Source organism: Nipponia nippon, unplaced genomic scaffold (genome assembly GCF_047370975.1).
Source record: "Nipponia nippon isolate SJK-2023a ecotype South Korea unplaced genomic scaffold, ASM4737097v1 scaffold_1, whole genome shotgun sequence".
NCBI classification, from domain to species: domain Eukaryota; kingdom Metazoa; phylum Chordata; class Aves; order Pelecaniformes; family Threskiornithidae; genus Nipponia; species Nipponia nippon.
Window position 1 is genome coordinate 66,909,872 of NW_028262290.1, and position 18,880 is coordinate 66,928,751.

The window sequence follows — 18,880 nt, forward strand, 5'->3', positions numbered from 1 at the left end:
AGATCGCATGGGTTTGATGAATAACAGATACTGAAAAAACTCGGTGAAACAAAAGTGGCAGGTCATGCGCTTGGAGACTAATAAAAAAACTTCTGCATGCAGCTAGGAGTTTTAACCGTTGGAAATGAGGAGAAAATTCTGTGCGTAACAACTGACCGCAAGATGGTTGCGATACAACCACGGAACAGGCCAATGTCACTTTAGGATGGAAAAATAACAATAATCACAATAGAAGTGATCAGATAGAGTGATCGTCTGTTCAATACTACTCTAAGACCCTACTTAGACCATTTCTGACATACTGTGCAAAACAGGAGTCACTCATTTTCAAGAAAGGTAAATTCAAACTGAACAGGCACAGAAAAATGGCACAGCTATCCTGTCTGACAGGTGTCGATGGAAGAACTTAACCCACCGAGGCTGGCAAAACTATACCTGAGAAAGGATACTATTGTCACTTACAAACACAGCAAAGAGCTGGAAATTCAGAAGGATTATTATGAAAGGGGAAATGCAGGAGACATCTGTTGCTCGTAAGACAGAGCTCAGGAAGTTTACAAACGGGGTATGCCGTATGCTTGTGAGTACGCCACTAGACACGGTAAGCTAGGGAGATTCCTCCTAATTCAATACATACCCACACGAGGTCAACAAATTAAAGACCTTGAAGGCAAATCCACCAGGCCCACACCAAGCAAACTAAGATTTTATTAATAAAGCCATCATTAACATTTCGCCCCTAGGACTACGCCCCTAGAACAGGCCTACCAGTCCACCGAGGTTCTCCCTGAGATGAGAAACCGCAGGAGCATTTCATAACAGGTATAATTCACCGACACTCGGGCACCATACCATTCAAGAGCAGCATACTTGCTCAGAAGGGTGGTGGTAAAGCGCATTGGCAAGTCTGGTTTTCAACCTTTTAGATCTTTCTGACCCTCAAAACAGCACAACCATTCCCTACATCCAGTTCTATTTTCCTACTATTCAGTGGGAGTGGCAATCCTTTCCAATTCCATAAATTAAATCCTGCTTGAAATGGCTTTCATAACAAATGCCTGTTATAAAAAGTGAAACTGAAACGTTATTAGACATGGAAATGAAAAGCAAAGAAAACGTAATTATCACATGAAAATTAGTATTTTTCCTGACAATTTTCCTTAGGCAAGGGTTTGCATGATGTTTAATTTCCATAATAAAATGTCACAGCTGATTCATTATTTTACATTTGATTAGCATTTATCACATTTTTGGTGCATTCTTAGATTGGTTTTGGACTGAAGCCAGAGTAGTTTTGTTGCAGAGTATTACTGAAGTGAACGGACAGAGAATGAGCATTTCTGATCATAGGGGGGTTTTATACCTTTTTGAGACAAGTGTTTTATAACAGGTTTGGTTTGGGTTTAGAGGTTTGGGCTTTGTTTTTTTTTTCTTTTTCTTTTTAATTTTGTTTGAATAGCCACTTGAGTAAATTAAGCCAAAGAAAAGCGTTCTCTTAAACACGGGGATTAACTGTTAGAGTTATGCAGCAAATACTACAGGCTTCAAAATCCGTTGGCAGCTTTTCAAACCAAACCTTCTTGATCAGACAAGCCCAACTACCCATCACACTAATGAGCCACACAACTACAACAGCAGGCTCCCTACTAGTGCTTCAGGAAAATGTTACTACACAGGCCTCCTTGCCTGCCACACTGAAGACATACTCCAAATGGAGCTAAAACGGGGGCGGGGGGAAGGCTGGGAAGGCCACCTAGGACAACTCCCTGGGCTTTCTGGAGATCCTGACACCATGGAGTATTTTACTCTAGTCTTCAACTGGATGAGTTAAAAGCATTTTTGCTGCTGACAGTCAACCTGACTGACTCTTAATCCAATCTGAAACAGGCTCTTCATAGCCCTAATGTACAATCAGAGGAATCTATCAGTTTAATATTGCTTATCCGTAAGATGCTCTCCACTCCAAAAGGCAGAGTTGGGAGGAACCGAGGAAGTCCAGTCTCGATCTGAGCCCTCATGGCAACAGGCACACACACAAATGATGAACTGAGAGTACCGTTTTGTTCATTATTTAACTGTTCCCACTCCCTAAATCACTCTGTGCTTCCCATAACGTGATAGATTCCTGACTCAAAAAGCTTTAAGGGAAATACTTTATCAGGAACTCTCCAGCGGAAATCTGCATATAATTTCAAGTTTAATCATGCTGCGAAGTACTCTCAAAAAAAAAAAAAAAAACTCACCTTCCTCTGAAGACACGCACAAGCGTGAGCACAGAGAGGAACCAAGCAAGCAGAAAAAATAACGGATCAAGTATTTTAGCGAGCCACTATGTGGAGTCAGACCGAAGACAATTCAGACTCCAAGAAAGTGATTTTATCAAAAAAGAAAGTTGGCACACACCAAACACTATATCCTAATGTGAACTTTAAAATATATTTTTCAATTCACATTGACATCCACCTCAAACACGGGTAACTAAAATGTAACAGGCTGTTCTGCAGTCAATTCCCAAGCCCTTGTGAAATGACTGTTTCGAGCGGGACTCTTATCCAGTGTAACACGTTACTGCAGAGCGTAGAAAACAAGAAGTTTTCAGGTGATGGGGCAGGCAATGAAGCTTGTCATCTGAAGCTTGGCCAGCTTCCCCCGAAGCACCCTAGCTTATCAGGCAGTGTACTCCCTTGACAGGTGCTGCTTCTCCTTCTGAAATAAATTGATTTGACAGGGCAATATTAACAGTGCCCTGAGTTGTTGAGAAAGCTGTGTACAACAAGAGATCTTTGTTCGTCTGCCTTGGCTAAGCTCACAGGGGTGGATGTGAAAGGTATTCCTGATTCAGTGACTCCAGAAAAAAAGAAAAAACAACACAAAAAAAACCCACAACAAAACCCCCACACAATCACAATAAAACAAAACCTAGGTTAAAGAAAAAAAAAGCCAAGAAGAAGGAACTGAGTCGGCAGGAGAACAATACATAGGCGGGCAACAGGGGGAAAAAAAACACTATGGGGCTAATTTTACATACCGGATAGCAAAACAGGAAGGCAGAAACTTGTTTAAGAATTACAAATGCTTAAGAACATGTATCGTGTTCCGCATCTTGACGGAGTATGTATTTCCAAAGACTTAGGATTATGAAACACAGTTAATTGCTGGATGGGAAACAGAGTAACTACAGCATGCAAACTTATCTTGCAAATCTGTTGAACTGTAGCCACTGCCTATACGCAGATTCCTAGGCCGCGCGCACAGTCTGATGCTAAACCTGTATTAAAAGTCGACCAAACCAAGTGAAGTTATCTTTATTTGCCACTGGACACAAATACACGGGCGACAATCACCACTGCTCACCTACTGCGCAACACTTTGATCACGCGTTTAAATCTTAGGTACCAGCAAGATACGGTGCCAGGAGGCAGAGAACTATGGGCTAGAGACAGTCCTGCTGTCTCACTAAGTGACGAGCACTTCTGAAAATATTATTCTGTTGCAGGCAAAACCAGGTTTTATGCTCCACAGCTAATGTGCTATCCAGGAGGAGACAAAGCCGTACCTGAAAAAGAGCACAGGTCTGGTTCTCTTCTCAGAGCCACCTTACTAACAAAATTTGAAGCAAGGACACCATGAAATAGCTCTGCTACCCAAGGAGCTTTTGTTTCATCCTCTTGCAGCCATAATAAGCCCCCCTTTCACAGCTCTGCAGCTTCCTCGCAGCTAAAAACGTCACCACGGCCGATTCCTCCTGCCAGACCACACGCGGGACAGTCAAAGGAACGTCTGACGTGCAAGTCTCCAAATTCACCTGCCTGCCCCCTCGCCAAACAAAAGGACTTGAAAACACAGAAAACCCTACACTTAGGAAACTAGCTCTTGTCCCACAAAGCCTGTCTTTTTAAGCAAATTTAGTTCAGGTATCACAAACCAGGATGTGAATTTATAGCGTAATCCACAGCGACTGTGGAGATGTTAATTCACGTTAGTTACGTGCAGTAACTGTGAGCTCCCAGCTATAAAACGTCACAAGATACACTGGAAGCTTAAGATGCAGGCACGATGGAGCACTGGCCCGAAGATCGAGTTAGGTTTTTTGGGGGGTTGTGTTTTGGTGTTTGGGTTTTATAGGGTTTTTTTGGTTGTTTGGTTTTTAAGTTTTCTATCTTAAGAAAATGATGGAAGAGACCTCTGAAAAAAAGAGCTTTGTTCATTTTTGGAGGCATTACATTTATTTACATAATTTCTCTTTTGTTTCTTTGGAATTTGCGTTACTTTTCAAAAAACAAACCCCATTATTTTCATTTCTGAACATTAAACTTGGATAGGATGTAGTTTTCCAAAACACTAATGGGCTTATACAGAATTCTTTTATCCTCCTTTAACAGGGTAAAAACTATAGCGTGTTTCTGGTTCAGAAGGGTTACTTTTCACCCTCAGCTGCTTTTTCTCCCCAATGTAACTCTAATCTGAAAATCTCAATAAAGACCGCAAGTTGAAATCTTACAGGAACTTCAACTCAAAATTTTTTGAAGTGCTAATCTCTGCTTAAAGTTAAGCTTCAGCACCGCAACACCACCTTTTACTTCTCAAGACAAAACGTCCTTGCAGGACTTTTAATTTACATGCATTGACTTGCTATCTTTAATGATTTGCCATGATTTTCCATAGCGTATCAGAGCAGATCCAGCCTTCCCAACTCTATTTCACTTATAAGACTTCTCTGCTTGTGACACAAATTAGTATATTACATTATACGCATCTCAAGGTTTTTGAATTCAAGACTGCTCTTAAAAGCAGCTGGCCTTCCCTAGTGTTTGCTCTTAAACGTTTTAAACGTTGCGTATTTTATTTCAAGTCAGTTATGTGCTCGATACAACTCTAGAATCTCGACTTCAAGCAGAACTTTTGAATTATTGTTTGCTTTCCCCCTCCAAAATGTTCAAGTGTCATAAACATCAAATATTACAACAACAGAAATTATCATGTATACACTGTTACCTTGTTAAACTGTTCATTCCTGTTGGCACTATTTCGTTCAATAGTAGCCAAGCAATTCAATTACAGGGGAGCGAACAATATTACGGACAAACACTATAGGCACAGTTAAAATGAACAAAGACTGAAGCCTCTTCCCTAAGGCTGCAACCATTTATTCCGGAGCCCCATCTATTTCAGCTACAGGGGTATGATTTTAAATTATTGGCTTTAATAAGGCAGAAGTCATTTTAAGTAGAAGTTGCTCCAGAAAATGAACAAAGATTTCCACATTTAACATATCTTTTAGACAGAATATGACGATTAACCTTTACAGCTATGCAAAATGGCATTTAAAGGGACACTTTTACTTAAGCATTGCTCCTTCAGTGAAAATCACCCATTACCTAAAAGCTCACACAATAACATGGTTTCAGATTTCCACTATACCAATTAGCACTCTCTAGACAAAAAAAGTTACAAACAGTATCCACCTCAAAACAGTTTTTGTTATAAACCACTGAGAAGCATTAACTCCTATTAGAAGTGCATTTGTTTGGCCTTTTCACCAATTACGGTTAGACACATGCTACTAACTGCACTGGTTGTATTATAACACACTCCAGAAGTCCAAACTGCCATTTGAAAATGCCTCAAGTTATTCTTTTCCTTTACACAACCTGCTCTTTCTCCAGAGGCACACCTTTTCTCCTTCTGCATCTCTGGTATGTATATGTTATACATTAAATTCCCTCTTACAGTTCATTACCATTAGAAACACACACCACTCACTGGCACGGTACAGCTAGATAGTGACGGAAAGCTGGGACTGTGTTCAATCCAGAGGAAGGCAAAGTCGAGCAGCAAGCAATCAAGCCAACGAGCTGTGCCCTCCTACATGTTCACGCCTGGGACCCTTCATCCCTTTCCCTTCCCCTTCCGTTTCCTTAGCACCACAACCCCAGCTCCTCCTGCCTCGCAACCCTGATACCCCCGCAGGCCAAGCCACAGCATCTGCTGAGCCTGGTCCAGAGCGATGCACGTGCAGGCTGGCCAGCTGGCTGCTGCCAAGCAGCACGCAGAAACCAAGCTATAAACTGCCTTGTGCTAATCTGGAGTCTTTTTCTCTTCCACCTGCTTATTTCCATAAAACTTACACGCCACTAGTATTTGCAACTTTATTCTTTTCGCAGAGAGCCAAAAACTAGCCAATGGTTTAGACAAAAACTAGTGGTGGAAGAGAAGAAAGAAGAGAATGAATGCACTAATAATAATCCGATCACTAGTTGCATTTATTCATAGGAAACCAGGCTGTCGAATCGTAACTGCATCAGTTCCTTATTTACTTTCATCCACAATAAAGTACTTTTCCGTTATGAGGGAAACCTGAATTACAACTACACAATGAGAACTCTTTTAAATGAACAATTCTCAACATAGAGGCCTGAATGCTGCCTGCTCTGCAGCCAACAGAGGGCTGCTCTCACTTACTGGGTATTTCAAATTACTACAAGTATTTTGCTTAACGTTACAGCATCGCCATCAACTTCATTATCCAGCAAGGGAAAGCACGAAAGATTCATCATTCAGAAGCCGTGCCACTCAATTCCACCAAAAGTGTGACTCAAGCTGGGTTTTATTATTTCCTGGAGCACTTCTTTATTTAAAGAAAATAATTTTCTGTCACAGCTAAAAGTATTTTGATTCCGAAATTGCATCATACCTTGAACTATGTCCACTTGGAAGAAAGTTGTCTCCAAACCTACCTTCCTGAAACTCAATGCACATAGAGCTGTCATATCACGCTGTCTTTCAAGACATCCTAGAAAAGCCTCATGATTTGTCGGCAGTTTTCTTCTCCCCAGAGGCTGTAGATCGGGGGTGGGGGGTGGGTGTGTGTGTGTGTGTGTTGCTGTTTGGTTTATTTTCTTTTGAGAGGAGAGCAGCTTGTTCAATACCTGGTGGAAACTACTTGCTCTACAAAAAGTATTCCTGTGCAACTTTTGGCAAATCTTGAACTGAAAGGTTTTTCCCAAGCCAGGATTTTTCCTTTTTTTTTTTTTTTTTTTTTTTCCCCTCCTCTTTTATTTAAGATGGTCCAGCCTCCAAATCCCAAAGTTTTTATGGACTCCAGTCCCCGGAATGTTTTCTTTACAAATTGAACATGAAATAGAGTATGGGTCAACATGTTCGAGGTTGGAGAGTGGTACTCAACAAGGAAAAGAGAAAACTTAATGAACACAGCACTGTATAAGATATTTAAACACAGAGAAAACGGCCATCTAAAAGCGTAAACATCTGATTTTTTTTTTAAGTGGACATCCACTGCTCTCCCCTCACCCACCAAGCTAGTCACCTTGTTGCAGAAAGCCCACAGGTTGGTCGAGCACAATCTGCCCTTCATAAATCCTTGCTGAATATTCCTGATCACATCCTAGGTGTACCCAATATAACCCAGTTTACTAGAAACTTTCTCTCCACAATCATGAAGACGCTTATGAGGAAAAGCCTCCACTCTCCTTCTCAAGTTCAGAGTTGTAAGCGGCAGTTCAGAACTCCCTTTGATTCAGAGTCTACAAAATGAGGTAGGTCTAGAAGGTCTCAGCGCTCTTCACACACAGATTTTTTGATGCGTGGGATTTTTGTTCCCATTCTCTCTTTCATAACTTAAATCTCCAGAAAAGGCTTCAGGCTGACACCTAACTGCAGAAATAGCACAATGCTCCATAGGATGTCCAAACCCTCTTTCATTACTAACCAAGGATATCCAGCTCTTTGCCTAATGACTGCCATCTGTTTCTGAGAACCTGAGAGAGCACCTTGTATCTTTCCCAGGAAAAGGTACTTAACAAAAGCAAGTCTCAAATTTCTGAAAAGTAAAAGCTCTCCTTGATGGCACCAAAACACTGAAAAGATTGTGGCAGAAGAAGTAAATCAAACTTGCAACCAGGAACCTGAGGCACAAACAAGGTATCTACAATCAAACTACTTCACCTTCCCCAAGTGAAAACATTCTTACTGTGTGGTTTCTCACCCAACTTTGACAGATTTGCGGAAGAGAAGCAAAAAGAGGAAGGAAAGAGGACACGAGGGGTGGCATTTTCAGAAGCAGGTAAAGCATATATAGATCCTTCAGATGTATGGGATTATGCCAACCCTTTGAGAAACACTTGAAAGTAATCTCCCTGGTGCATTCACAGAGGAACAATCCTGTGTTCTGTACAGGACAGGGAGAGAAAACATTCTAGTCTTTCAATATTGGAGAAAGGTGTTTTGGTGAGACAACACATCACTACTACCCAGAAGAGACAAAGTGAAAAAACTTAGGAAGAAAGTTTAGCTGCTCCACAGGCCAACTGACCGAAGGCAGGACATCTGAAGATATGTGTCACTCATGGTACCAAATAACAACTTTGCTTAAAATACTACTCAGTACATAACAGCACACATGCAGTATATGCCTCGGACTATCATTAGTTTCATTAGTTTCAGTAGATTATGACTTAAACTTCATGATTTGGAAGAGCAAAACCTACTGTACTGCTCTCTCGAATCACAAAGATTGCCATGAAAACGCAGAACAAATCATACAACTAAAAACTTCTGTTACACTCTTCTTTCTGTATTCATGACAGAGATTTCAGAAATACTGTCAAATTGGCATGTCATTAAAACATGATTTCACACCTTAAAGTGGTTTATGGTGGGCTAAGCAACAAAAAGAGTTTGAGCCAGAATGAAAACTAATATGCACTTGTTCTGAATAAAATCGGGTGGCTCAGATCCCTTTAGAACCAGCAATAAAATTAAACTTTCAGTTCTTATGATCTTATGAGCAGGAACCAAATTCACAGTGAAGTTTCTAATCCCAGTAAATTTTGATTAAATAAGCATCAGAAGTTATTCTAAATAACCACCAATGCCAACTTAATATTACTTCCAAGTTAAAATCTCACTTAATGCAAGTGCTTTTTAATTAACAGTGGAATTTACTGTCAAAGACAACTCTTCATAATTAGTATTTTTACAATTAATTTATTTTTGAAAGCCAAAACATATTGCTGGTCTTAATCTTATTAGTGTTTAAGAATCTTCCACCAAGGCTTCTACCCATTTTTTCCATGAGTATTGTTTTGCATACTATGTGCCTGAACATTCACCTTCTCAAGCAGCTTCCTTCAAAATATCATCTGATGGCTATAGAAAAACATTGGCTGCTCAACAGCTATTATATTTTTTCATTCCTTTTTCAACTAAACTCACAACAAGATTTAGGCATCTGCGGAAAAGGGATGGAGAGCACTCGGAGTTTGTATGCTGTCATTTAGAATTAGTGTTGATGTATTACCTCTGTCACAGCCCAGTGGTGTAAAAACTGGTCCAGATCAGTTAGGTAAAGACGGACAGGTGAAAGCTGTGTCTGGCTAATGTGTGGCTTTCCTCTAATGCCCTGGAGACTAGTCAACTCCTCTCTTGAAAACCCTAGAGAAAAAGAAGCAATACAACAGTATCACGAAACAAGCCAAGCACTGTTCTACTTCAACAGCATCACTGACAAAAACTGTCTTTTAAATTATGTCTGCGTAACATTTTTTTGTTAAAAGCTCTTGCTTGGTATTTTAAATTACGTATATCAAAATACAAATTCTGACTTCTGAAAGAAAACAAAAATATTGAAAAATTGATGGCATAGCCATTTAAACTATAATGTGGTATAAAAACTGTAAGGCGCCCACCTTATGCTGCTATTTTCAAGGTGTGTATCTTTACAAAATGAAAAAACCCACAGGTATAATACAAGACAGTTCACTATGTGTTCACAGTACTCAGTAACCTTCTAACATAACCTCAGGGTTTAAAAAAAAAAAATCAGAATCATTTGGCTAATTATTTCTAGCCAGGTATTAGATGTTTTAGTAAAACAGGACTACTGCTCCAAAACCAGCCACTTCGGTTTTGCTTTTGTTTTCTCAGTTATCAGTACAACGCTCTCTTCACTGTTTTAGGAAAAAAAAAGGTAATTTTTCAAAGCAAAGTAGCTGAACATTATGAATGACTGAGGTGATAAAGAAAAGACACATTCTTTTTACCACAGGATAAGTTACTGGAAAATATTTCTCAAAAATATTATGCCATTTGAACCACTGTAATTTCCCAAAGTTGCATCACCCCAGAATACAACTATTTTTATATCTAAGTAAGAATATAGTAGCAGAAGTAACTGCTCACATGCTGACCCTGGGCAGCTCACTTCAACGTACTTTGATTACTTTATTCTGATGGAATGTTTTTAATAGCGTAAGCATGTCCACAGGAAATCCCAGAGGCACTCATTTGTATTGTTACGAGCCAATAAAAGGCATTGACTTAAATCTAGAAAAAAATTCTTGTTCAAGTCATATGCTGAATTTAGGTTTTCCTCATACTTCCCAAAGAAAGTTGCCAGAATGAAGAAAATATATGCAAATATTCAGCCTAAATGGCAATTCAAGTGTAAAAATAGGGTGTCAAAAATCAGATCAAGAGGGGAAAAAAAAAAAAAAAAAAAAAAAGAGCATCTCAAAAAAAATAAGTAACAAGTTTAGAATTACTTTCAGGAAGTACTTAGTATACCATTTATTCTAAATTAAAATCCAGCAATTGACTATCAAAACAAATTTCATTTTGTTAATTCTGAATTATGACATTCACATGGATTACCTATAAGGGTTGAAAACAAGAAGCTGAAATAGTCCACATCATTCACTGAATTATCCTGCACTTGGCACTTCCAGCCTGCAAAGGATGATCTACACAAAACCAATAGCAGATAGTTTATTAAAAGCCATATAATTAAGAATTCACAACCTACCTCCACAATACAATCAATTAGCATGACTAAACTGTTAATTTTAGCATTCCTGTTTCTAACTGCTGTCGTTAGAGTAGCATTTAAAATAGCTTCAAAACCAGAACTCACTCTTTTCAAGACAAGTAACATTGAACTTTGTATAGGCTTAGGTTGTTGATTAAATTACTGAGATAGCAACTTTTCATAAATACAGGTATAACCTTTAATATAGTGATGACAGCCAACATACAGTAAATTAAATTAGTTTTATTTCCCTTATTTGGTAAAAGTCATTATGTTACAAAGTTGAGCTGTATTTTTCATTATCTCCACTAGTTTTGATACAGCTCTTTACATTAACAGTAGATCCCATTTAAAAGCAGTTTCAGTGTCTATTTTAAGCTACTGAACGCAGAACTAAATTAAAAACTTCCTTTGAGATTTAGAACATATAAAGGAGCAACACGCAAAGACAGGAGCAAATCCCTTCTCAAAGCTGCCTGACGCTTCCCTTTTTAGGGGCAATCTGTAAGAAGTGGTACACCAGCCTACTTTTGTTTCTCAAATTAGAAGCCATGTGCGCTTGCGGAAACTCGGAGCAAACAGACACCACCGATCACCTAACGGTAACACCTTGCCCCTGTATCGGTGCAGAACCAAGAGAAAGCCAGGAGCTGGGAACAAGTACATCTCACACGTGCTTTCTTCAAAAGGCTGCAGCTCAGACCTACATCACGTTATGCAAAATGCGTATTATTCAAATTTACTTGTATGCTGCTCTTGGCACCTGCGCTGCGGACTATGGATCTTTGCTGTAAGAGATTGCTGCTTTCTGCTCTTACAGTCTTGCGAAATTTCAGAACTTCTGAATGCAGTTTTCCAAGCCAACTATCTGCCTCGGATCACTTTTTTCCTAATTTCTCTTCGCTAACAGCCAAAATGGCTTAGCTCATGGGTAACAAAATTCTGGAAAGCTTGTTTTTCAGAAATTTTTTACAGCTCCATGTTTCGGGAGCAAAAAATATCAAATTTGGAATAACTTTGTGCCAGGCATGTACGTTTTGCCACCCCATGAAAATCCATCCACAATATTTCAGCATCCACAAAAATGACAGCTAGAATATGCACGTGTCTGGAGCACCTCAAAAAGAAAAGGGCGGGGGGGGGGAAAGGAATTTCAGAATTTCTTTAATGTAAAGAAAAAATTCAGGATTTAATCAGACTACCATGTAGGATAATGAATTCTAGGGGAAAAAAAAAAAAAAGAACAGAAAAGGAAATCACGGCTAGGTGAGAGAGAACAAAGAAAGGCTTTATGAAATAAAGCTCCCACTTCACATTGTATGCTTAATGGCAAATCCTTATTTCCAGGCATATTTCAGGCAACCTAGTGACTTTGTGGTGCAGGCAGCTCTGCATGGTCCCTTCTATTCCCTAGGAGGACTTCGGTCTTCCTCTGAGGCCTGGCTCACGGCTTCCTTTTCTTAACTTGCAGTCTCCTCAATCTCTCTGCATTCACAAGGCTGCCACTTGGCTGGCAACACTGAGCTCTCCAGAGACAAACCCCTTGGCCATGGCCAGTAGTCTTCTCCCAGGAGAAGGAAGAATTTCCTCCCTCCTCCCAAGGGAGTCCCAGTCCAATTCATTACAGCATCTGAGAGATTTCACACATATTCAACTAAATCAGCAAGAGGTCTTAGAACTTATTTCCCCAGAGATTCTACCTAAGGTGAATATTCACACTAGAATTAGGATCCATATACCAGAAGAGAGAATGAAGCCTATGTCCTGTTCAGCACAGGGGAAGAAGCTGCCTGAATCCAAGGCAGAGGGACCGAGAGTCAGACTTGAGATCACTCCTTATACCAAAATAAGCATTGAGGAGCATGAAGAGAGATTCAGGATAATTTAGGACTTACTGGACACAGAAATCCAAACTGTGATGCAATCACTGAGCAAAATGGTGGGAATGCAAGAGGTTGGAAGAGATACATCAGATGACAAGCTGCAAAGGGAATCGGGGAAATGTGAAAATAAAAAAATCTTGGGCAGGAAGACAGAAAACATGGAAAGAACTTGTGATAAGCCCAACTTCAGGGAGTAGAGACTTGCATGACAAAGCTAGTCAGAGTCTGGTTTAAAATAATATGAAGTATAAAAATATTTTTCCATGCAACTGTTACCAGATGTGTCAAATTCCTCATAACAGGACGAGTGAATGCGAGAATTCTACATGAACTCCAGAAGAGACTGAAGAAAAACTCAGATTCACTGCTAGTAACCACATAAACTGCAATAGGTTCAGGAGATCCCTCAAAAATGATTCTGAAGCTCATTGCTAAAAGTCTGGAAATTTTTCACACACTTCAGCAGTTTTCATTTTCCACCCACATTTGACTATCTGCACACTTGCAAAACAGGACACGCATTTTAAGCATCCTAACAGCATGCCAAGCAAAGTGTGACAGAGGTAGACATAAGAGGAAGCAGAGAGGATCGCTGCTGTTCTGCCCCGGGAACATGGAGGCAGTGTAAGACACAAACCCTTGACAGAGCTATTAAATGGTTTCAAGACTCACCTGTAAGCAGAGCTACACTGAGACACGCATACACAAAACCAAGATTTCCAAATTCAGTTGCAGTTTACTTTTTTAAAAAAGTGAAATCTATTACACACATGAAAGAAGCCTCAATGTTAAAAGAGCATTAAGGTTAAAAATGATGTAGCATTCAATTTAGAAAGTGACAGAGGAAGTTGCCTATAATCTTCAGCTTGGCCTCTTTGTGCATATGCCTTAGAGTATGATAATGTTAGATGTCATATTTTTGCTTAAAAAAAAAATCTATACCTCGTTCAAATCATGGATGAATGGATCGATCAGGATTATGCAATGAAGGACAACACAGCCTGACCTGTTCCTGCCTTATTTATTGCATCATCTACAACATGCACAGCATATGAGGCATGAGATGGTTAAAAAAAAAAAAAAAAAGGTAGAAGAAAGGATTAGCTCCCAAATTCAGGTAAACAAATATGGTTTAGGCATTATACTGGATCACCCTCCTGTCTGTATTGCAGAGGTTCTGCGAAATGCTAGATAAATACTTTTTAAAATCGGAGGACAGGAAATCAGTGGTAACACATTTCTCCAAGTCTTATCAGACGAGGTATTAATTTACTTTTAGAATAGAAAAAAACCCCACATTATTCATAGTGGAGGCTTCTCTCATCCCTTCTTTCTGCTAGTTATCAGTAGCCCTGCAACAGTGCAACAGTGAGTAAAAGACTAAAAGGACCGTAATAGCTGTGGAGCAATACAGCTTCATATATCTTAATGAGCAGCACATAGACACCCATCTGATCTCTACTGCTCCACTTGCACTTACAGTGAAATTGAAATCAATCCTTTGCTTCCAAGATAGAAAATGCTAAATATTCTGAAAAATCAGTGCCCAATTGTTTCATGCTGAATTCCTAAAGTTAGCAGGTATTTCTATGTACTTCTGTCTACACCTTTTCCTTGCCTCAGTTCCTCCTCTGTCAGTTGGGAAAAATATCACCTCCTCATCTGCTACAGCTGTGAAAATAGTTGAGCACAAGACAAGATTCCACGGACAGGGGCAATCACTTTGTTTTCCAAGTGGAACATAATTACAATTGACAAAACATGGAGCCTTCTACTGAAACAACAGGGACAAAGTATAACGTTATGTAAACGCTCCTCCAGTGAGCATGGTGCGCTCAATACAGCATGTAAGATGGAAAAATAACATGACATCATGTCATCAAAGACTAGATAAGGATCTCACAGATATATCATAACAAATTAAGACCAAGACCAATGCCTTTCTAATATTACAAATACAAGCAGAACAGCATTACAGCATAGAAGTTTGTTTAAGTACAAGTCTAACCAGTTGTCAATGCCTCAATTACCTTAGAACGCAAGTGTCTATAACGTAGCTAAAGCTACTAAATTTTGAGGTTCACGATAAAGGAAATCAGAAATAGGATAAAGAACACAGAACAAAAAAAAAATTAATTCTAGAATGGATGCCGATATACTAAAAATACATTGCAAATTACTTCAAAAATCTTAGTTTAATATATTAAGACTACCATGGAAAATTAAGAATTATGTGCACTTTTAAAATATGTTTGAGATGCTTGTAAATTACACGTTAGACATTTAACTAAAAAAAATAATCTGATTTATAGGTGGAAGAGAGGTAATAGGCATATTATAACCTCCTTTTTTTGAATAAATTTTTACTGACAATGGGAACCTGTTATCAAATTGCATATGAGCGAGACCTCTCCAGTCAGCTAGTCCAAACCCACATTAACTATGATGAATTACGTGTTGTAATTTCCATAAGGTTACCTGCTCTCCATGAGAACCTCTCTACTGAGGTTTAGAATTGCACCTTTGGGTAACCTGCTCTGTATGCCAAATGGTATTAAAAGAAAAGCTGAATCTAATTAACTCAAAAATCACTGCTTCTCTCTCCATTAGCATAGCAAATATTTCTCAGTCACAGCAACTGTGCAATGCATTCCTTTTCTCACTTGCTGCTAACTTTTAACTCCAGACAGACCTCACTACTTTTGTTCATGTTGTTGTCATTTTCAGGTTGAGCTACATCACAGAGTTGCTAAATAATACAACTGCAGTTTGTGCACAAGTGGTTATTTCTCAACTACAGACTATTATCTTGGGGCTTCCTGTTCTAAACTAGCTACCAACTGATTTCTGGTTCAGGTTTAAGGTGTCGGTTTTGACTTATGTAGTCATAAGGAGTCTTTGGATAACTTAGAGGTGTCTGGTAGCAGAACTCTGAGGAACCTTGCTGCAGTCATTTTAGAAATTCTCCTTCCACTTGCCCTCCTGTAAAGCACAATGCTCAAACTCCAACTCAGACAGCAACGCATCTATCAACCACGGCAAATTTTGCTTAGAATGTGGGTTGGGTTTCTGATTATTTGTTTTTGTTGTTGTTCAGCAATAAAATTGAAAAAAGTGTAATGAATCTCAAAAACCCCTGAGTTCAGCCTTCAAGTATTTTTAAAGTAAAACAAGAAAAAGCAAATGCAAGATTCACAGTTCTTCTGAGGCACTGATACTATCACCCTTTTGTTCATAAATGCGAGGGTTACAGAACTCAAGAAGTGTAAGACCAAGGGTCTGGGTTTTCTGTTCAAGGAAACTAAAATCCAATTCTTTCACCTTTCAGGAAAGTGCTTCCACTGCCATAATAGAGAACACTCTAGCGTAGGGTGTTCCTGAATCTTTACAGAATTAAACATTTGCAAGAGAATAGCCTGAGAAACCTAACTTAATTTAGACTGTGGTAGCTGATCCCATTTAAAATTTATTTTATCACCCATTGATCAGATTTAAACCAAGGCCTCCCACAATTATTTCTTTAATTCTAGGTTATAAAATCATCCTAAAAGGAGTTTCCCCTCTATTTCTTCCACTGATACTTCTGTTCCACACAGAACATGTAAATATTGATAGGCACAGCCACCAGCTGATTCATTCATTTCCTGAAAAAAAACTAACTGCATTCCAGGCCTCAACTCCGTGAAAATTTAATAAAATTAATATAATTTATTAATCTATTATTAAATTAAGTACACCTCCTCAAAATAGTTCAATGACTAAGTCACTGTGCTAGGAAATAGGAAATAAATCTCTCCTTCAGATGAAGGCAGTGAACCCAGATTTTCTGCATCCTCAGCAAGCACTTTAACCATCGAGATGCTAGTAATAAATTGTCCTTCAAACACATCAGGAGCAGAAAACTTCTCAGGATTCTGTACACGCAGCAGACAACCAGTGCATGAGAGCGGCACTCAGGCAAGATAAGGCTACAGGACAGAAGCTACAGGAATTCTGCCCACCTCTGATCATCAGAGAAGAAACTGCGCTGGTTCCCATTCCAGAATGACTCTTCAAGAAGGCCTCCTGTAACTTCAAGCAGCTGCACAATGTATTATGGAACTCAATAGAACGGAAAGGATGAGATGGCATTCACCCAAGGAGCTCCAAGGGAAGGCAAGAATGAACTAAACTACTAGCAGCTGTGAGCAACCTGCCATCTGAGAACTTCCCTGACACCTACAGGCTGCGGAGTGGCAAATGCGGTGATGTTTTTGGGTTTGTTTTTGGTTTTAAAAATAAGTTCTACATAATGAAAGTCTGTAACTTTAATGCCTGCACTACGCAAATTAATACACACTATAACGACGGATAAAATTAGCTGACACATGAATACCTATGTCGTGCTTGGGAACAGACAGAATGGTTTCTGAAAAAAGAATTTTTGCCTTAGAAAAAATAGTTCAACCTCTTAGAAATCTTCATAAGGGGTAGGTGCACATGAATATGGAAGACCCTATAATACTTCGGAAAAAGAATTCCAGAAAAACTAAACAGGCACAGTGTAGGAACGAAGGCCCTTACATCAAAAGATAATTGGTTTAAAGGTAGGAAATGGTGGGTAGAGCTAACTGATCAGCTCATACAGCGGAAGACAGACATCACTGGAGGTTCACAAGATCTGTGCTGGCACTGGGCTGTACAGCCTATTCCAGAACAACCCAGAGAGAGAGATGACAAAGTCCACTAACAACATTCACGTTATTTAGTATACTGAAGTACTCAGTATAGCAGCATGGAGCTAATCAAGTCTACCCTGTCTTTTTTTTTTTTTTCCAAAGCTAATCAGTCAGTTCATCTACCTGCAGTCTGAAGATGACACCACCACCTTCCAGATGCACGTTCTGTTGTTCTGCTCTTTTTGCCTATCCAGGAGTTCATTTAAGACCTTGGAAATATGAGAAGCAGAGTAAAGTGGTTCTTCCACAATAGCCGGAATAATCACGCTGCAACCAAGGAACAAAAAGAAGTTGTTCCCACTGCATGAAACAGGGCTGAGTTTTCCTACACGACCCACGACCACAGATGTGTAGGACAATACCCCTCATCAGTTGTGAATCTTCCACTGTGATCGACCAGGCACTGTGTTGAAAAAAAGTCTTTACTGATCTACAGAAAGGGGGTAAAGAAAAGGTTTCTTCTTTCTTTCGGCTTCCTGTTTTTATGACCTGTGCCATCTACAACCTCTCAACACAGTAAGTCTAGTATCAGCCCAGGGAGTTCACCTATCCAGACAAAACTGCTCAGGTACTGATCAGTACTCATCAGGAGCAGGAGACTTCCACAGAGATACTGCAGCATCCTTCTCTAGAGCTGAGAGGACTCCACTCAAATTCTTCAGCACACTGCTCAGGGGTCACTGTCTGAGCCCAGAAACACTGCTCTGCTGAATAAAACCACGCTAGGACAACACTGTACACACACGTCTTCTAGCCAGCCTCCTCACAGGATTGTTAAGAACATCTTATGTTTTACATAGACGCCTAGCCGCGTAATTAGTAGCAGCGCTGTCTGGCAACCATTTAAAATGGTGCTTACATGTAAAAACACCTGTCAAATATGAGGTAACAGAACAATTATGGAATTAGCTATTCTGGAGAGCTTGGCAAGTATGTTACAATACATCCCAAACACTCCCATGTTCTCATTCTCAGGAACTGCCTGTGTATAAACAACAACACACACTGGAAGGAGCAAAACCATGTGCAAGTACCATACTAGGACTGTTGTACTTTTATGGAAGAAAAACATAAAGCATTTTCCCCCAGTCTAGGCATGTACTTGCACTCCTGTAAAATATGTTCTTTTAAAACACTAAAAAGCCCTGTGCCAATATTTATCTCAGCTTTGGCATAGTTTATTCCTGTTGAGCTTTAATGAAAAATAATTTCTGTCAAATCGAAATGCAACTGCTTGCAACTGCAATAAAGTATAAACTCAGGTTTCCTGCATCAACTTAATCAAATCAGTTTTGTGTTACACTGGTAATGAGGATCAGCACTCTTAGTTTTCATACCAGTTCTTGAAAAGACAGGAAACCAAGATTGTCACAAACTGATATTGAAATAGTTTTTTAAAAAAAAAAAAAATAAAAAAATCTTTGAATACTTTTCCAACCCTCTACCTATCTCAT

General features: G+C 39.4%; 1 protein-coding gene across 1 annotated transcript in view; it reads right to left on the reverse strand.

The window, feature by feature from the left end:
• Positions 1 to 18,880, reverse strand: part of TEX10 (testis expressed 10) — a 63,390-nt gene that overhangs the window by 7,247 nt on the left and 37,263 nt on the right. The window contains exons 11-12 of the mRNA XM_087758337.1: positions 10,672 to 10,760; positions 9,320 to 9,453 (exon numbers count right to left, since the gene is read on the reverse strand). Of these exons, the coding sequence (XP_087614463.1) occupies positions 9,320 to 9,453; positions 10,672 to 10,760 (223 nt within the window). The remainder of the gene's footprint in view (positions 1 to 9,319; positions 9,454 to 10,671; positions 10,761 to 18,880) is intronic.